We start from the raw sequence: 4249 nt of genomic DNA, 5'->3' as shown, positions 1-4249 counted from the left end.
GTTACTATCAAGCCAAGGCTGTTTTTCCCTTTAATGAAGCACTAGCATGAAGACAATTGGGAGTTTCCTGGTGGAATGTCACATCCCTGCTATCAAGCGTCCTGGTTAGTGAGATTTGGGTTTAGAAGAAACTTAACTTTATTTACATTTCCTTCTACCTCGAGCCTCCTTCAGTTTTGTTTATGGAAGGGAGGGTGACATTAGGGCTTGAGGAATTGAATTGTTCCCCTCTGGAAATTGGGCTATTAATAAGGTAAATTCTTTGTTGTAAATCTCAAGGACTTCTGTAAATCAAGGGAGACTCCTGTCTTGCAGGACTGTGATCTCTGCAAGCTAACTGTTTTTCTTTTAGGGCAGTCAGGGGTGCCTGAGGAATGTCACACGTACTACCGAGGGGAGCAGGTGGAGAGGGGATGCAAGGTGCCAGCTTTTGCTTTGTCCTCAGCCAGCCTCCTGGTCCCTCATCAAAAGGAGATGTGTTTTTGAGATGTGAGTAGAGTTAGAGCGTAATCCTGAGGAGGCAGTAAAGTATAGGACCCAGACCAGTGGAAAGATCAACTTTGACCAGAGGGGACCCAAGGCTCATCCGGACTGGGTTCTAGAAAGAAAAGTGGGGAAAGCTTCGGGGGTAGACAGGCATTCTCGCATATCTGAGAGCTGCTGGAGGAGGATACTTAATCTTTACAAATACCATCTGAATCCTGTGTAAGGCAGGTGTTACCCACAATTTTCCACGCTACAAGCTTGTTCAGAGAAACTGTCATTTGCTGTCACGTGGTAGGCGAGGCTGTTCCTCAGCAGCTCAGCCCAGAAGCCCCCTGAACCCTACACCTTAGGGTCCAAGTGGCCGGGGCGGGGGGAGGTAGGGGGGTGGGGGGTGGGGGGAGGGCACTTTCGGGACTACAAGCCCCAGGATGCATCCGGGCCATTGCAGGAAGTGGCCTCCCGGAATCGGCTCTCCATTGGAGGCGGCGGCGGTTGTGACGCGCCGGTAGGAAGGCCCGCCTCCGCCCTGGGCCTCCCGGAGTGGAAACCCTCCCCGAGCTGCATAATGCGCCCGGATCAGGCCACATCTTGGTACCGGCGGATGTCCGTGCTATATGGGTTGGGCGCTTGGACCACTGTGGGCTCCTTGTTTTATTTAAGCCGGAAAAAGCAAAAGCCACCAGGTACGACCTTCTAGCAGCCTTCGGTGCGGCGTCCTGATAGGGTCACAGAAGAGGCTTCGCTGTGCCGCAAGGCACGGGGTTTATTCTGCAAAACCATTGTCGCGAGCATTTCGCTGTAGGGGAATGTGCCCGGAACTATCGCTTCAGTCCAGTCTGCTGCTTGTTTATTTGATGCATCTGGGTAAGATACCAGAGGGAATGTCAAAAACACGGGACGGTGATTTATTTAAAGAGGTGATGCCTCGGTGAGCCCGGTCGCTGTTGGGGAGCAGTTTCAGCTCTTCCACCTGCCGAGGAGTATTAAAGTCTTCCAGGTTACCGGGCGGAAGAGGAAATCCCCGAGCCTCCAGAGAGGTGCTGGAGATCTGTAGATGCCTGCCTGCAGCGGATTCTAGTTGCCCGGGACTGAACGGGCGGAGTTGATGGGCGGGAAATATCCTAAAACTGCGGTTGCACAGATCCGAATGTACTAAAAGCCATTCGGAAAAGGAAACAGGAAAGCTGTTCTCTAAAAACCGTGCTGAAGATGACATTTGGCGTTGAAGATTATCAGCGGCCTGAAAGTACACGTGTCCAGTATTGAGCATTTAAACACGTTTCAGTGTCTATAGTTGTCATGTCATGTTTATTTTTTTTTCACAGGGAGAAAATAGTGTCAGGAATCTGACGGGGGTAGGGGTGATTCCTACCTTAATTTATTTTATTTCCTTCCAAGACTTAACTAATAATTTAACGACTGCTGTCTTAAAAGGTAATAATTCAGGTGTTCTTTTTTTTTTTTTTTTTTTTTATTTTTCCAAAGGTGATGAAGTGGAGCAAAAGGATGTCCCAAGAAATGAATTGCTTGAACCCCCGAAAGGGTTTTACTTGGAAACAATTGTCACATACAAGGAAGATTTTGTTCCAGTCACTGACAGGATTGTCAACTTTTTCAAATCGTGGACTGGTGGCCCTGGACGAGAATCGTGATTAACTGTGGAATGCTGAAAACTGGGACTTTGGTTCAGCATATGCATTTCATGGAGGCCTTCCAATTTATGTTTATGAAAAGTGTATCCATTTAATTTAATTTTGCTGTAAAATATAAACACTCGTGGTATGCAATAAATAACGTCCTTGAGGAAGAGTCAACTTGCGTATTTCAGAGGTGTCCCTCATTGCTTAAATGAGTGAAAAGGTTGAAGTGAAATTTCATATTGATTTCATATTGAGCTTCCGTAAGCTGTTTTCTGAGACTATTTCACGTAACTTTCTACTTCTTTCATGTTGCCGGCAAGTAGGGCTTTAGCACTACTTTGAAGGTTACAATCACCCAATCTCCCACCTTCAGCCTGGGATTTATAGCAGCTCTTTAAGTACTATTGGGTACTTGCGAAGTATATTATAAACTAGATTTTGTAACTCCTGAATTAAAGAGACTTGACCTTTTTACTAGGACCAGTATAGGTACCTCTCATTCCTTCAGCAGATGTGGATTAAACCCCAACTGTGGCTACCAGTATTCTAGACATGGGGGATACAAAGTCAGGACAATGTGGGTTGTGCCCTAGAGTGCTGCACTGGTCTTTACTGTCTATTACCATTGCAAGTAAGAACCCCACACAAGTGAGCTTAAATCAGAAAGGAAGTGTTTATAAAAAATGTGTATGGACAGCTCAGAACTAAAGCTGAGTATGTTGAAGTCTTAGGAGAGCCTGGTACCCCACTTAGGAAGGCAGCCAGCCTCTCACTGAGCCTGCTTGGGCTCTTGTCTGCCTTGTTGCCTCTCTCGCTGCACACCAGCTTCTCTTCTCCCAAACCCCCATTCTGCAGTACTAGAGCTAGTCTGAGCAGCCTCTTCCCAAGCTGGTGTTTGGCATCCACTCTTGTGAGACTCAGTCACTTTTTATTAGTGCCCTGCCCTGTGGATTCCTGAGTATGCCTGAAAGGCATTGGTGAGGCATCAGGGTGGCTCAGTTGGTTAAGCAGGATAATTTAGGTACCGGAGAAAGAAATGTTAGAATAGGATTTCTGGTTAATGTTCTATAGGGGGTTATATACCTACACTTTGGGGTTTTGTTTATTTGTTTACCAGACAGGAATCACTTTTATCCTTATTGGCCAAAATCCACAAATTGATGTGTAACTTCACGAAACCTAGGCTTTTTTTTTTTTTTTTTTTAAGATTTTTTATTTTTACTTATTTGACAGAGAGAAATCACAAATAGGCAGAGAGGAGAAAGCAGGCTCCCTGCTGAGCAGAGAGCCTGATGCGGGACTCGATCCCAGGACCCTGACGTGACCTGAGCCGAAGGCAGAGGCCTAACCCACTGAGCCACCCAGGTGCCCCTAGGCTTTTTTTTTTTTTTTTTTTTTAAGATTTTTATTTGTTTATTTGACAGAGATCACAAGCAGGCAGAGAAGCAGGCAGAGAGGCAGGCAGAGAGAGAAGGAGGGGAAGCAGGCACCCCGCTGAGCAGAGAGCCTGATTCCAGGCTTGATCCCAGGACCCTGGGATCATGACCTGAACCGAAGGCAGAGGCTTCAACCCACTGAGCCACCCAGGCACCCCTAGGCTTTTTGTTTTTAAAGATTTTATTTATCTATTTGAGAAGTAGAGAGAGCATGAGATGGGGGGAGGGTCAGAAGAAGAAGCAGACTCCCCAGCAAGTAGTAAGTCCAATATGGGACTCGATCCTGAGAGTCTGGGATGAGCCCAAGGCAGTTGGTTAACTAACTGAGCCACCCAGGCTCCCGAAACCTAGGTTTTTAATCACAGGTAAATGATAGGTCAAACTGAGGCACATTTCCCCCGATAACTAAGGAATCTTTGAGTGGGCCTATAAAAGAACTCTTGGGCCCAATTCCAATTTGCGCGCGCATGTGTGTGTGTGTGTGTTGTGTGTGTGGTGGGGGTCCAGGCACCACAGCAATTCTTGGGAACCATTTGGGGGTGGTCTATAATTCAACTCCATTCTGACGCTATCTACCCAGAGATAGCATCAGATTCCACAGGTCAAGGACTCAGTCTTGCAAGACTGTCACCTCCCCCCCAAGATCACAATCACAGCCCAGGTCCTCCTCACCTGTGCTTCTTCCTG

The 4249-nt window shown here is 47.0% G+C and overlaps 1 protein-coding gene across 1 annotated transcript; it reads left to right on the top strand.

Moving 5' to 3' along the window:
• The first annotated feature begins 462 nt into the window (after positions 1-462).
• On the top strand, positions 463-2300 carry SMIM26 (small integral membrane protein 26). The gene is made up of 3 exons (XM_082743205.1): positions 463-489; positions 935-1169; positions 1972-2300. Exons 2-3 carry the CDS (start codon positions 1052-1054, stop codon positions 2136-2138), a joined length of 285 nt encoding a protein of 94 aa, XP_082599331.1. The 5' UTR covers positions 463-489; positions 935-1051; the 3' UTR covers positions 2139-2300.
• Positions 2301-4249: the final 1949 nt, after the last annotated feature.

Source organism: Mustela nivalis (genome assembly GCF_964662115.1).
Source record: "Mustela nivalis genome assembly, chromosome: 8".
Taxonomy (NCBI): Eukaryota; Metazoa; Chordata; class Mammalia; order Carnivora; family Mustelidae; genus Mustela; species Mustela nivalis.
This window is presented reverse-complemented; position numbering and strand designations above follow the sequence as displayed.

What these genes read in the sequence shown, in the direction of transcription:
- SMIM26 (XM_082743205.1), top strand. Translation starts at nt 1,052, where the DNA reads ATGCGCCCGGATCAGGCCACATCTTGGTACCGGCGGATGTCCGTGCTA. An exon ending in GAAAAAGCAAAAGCCACCAG is followed by an intron (nt 1,170 to 1,971) that starts GTACGACCTTCT and finishes ATTTTTCCAAAG; the next exon opens with GTGATGAAGTGGAGCAAAAG.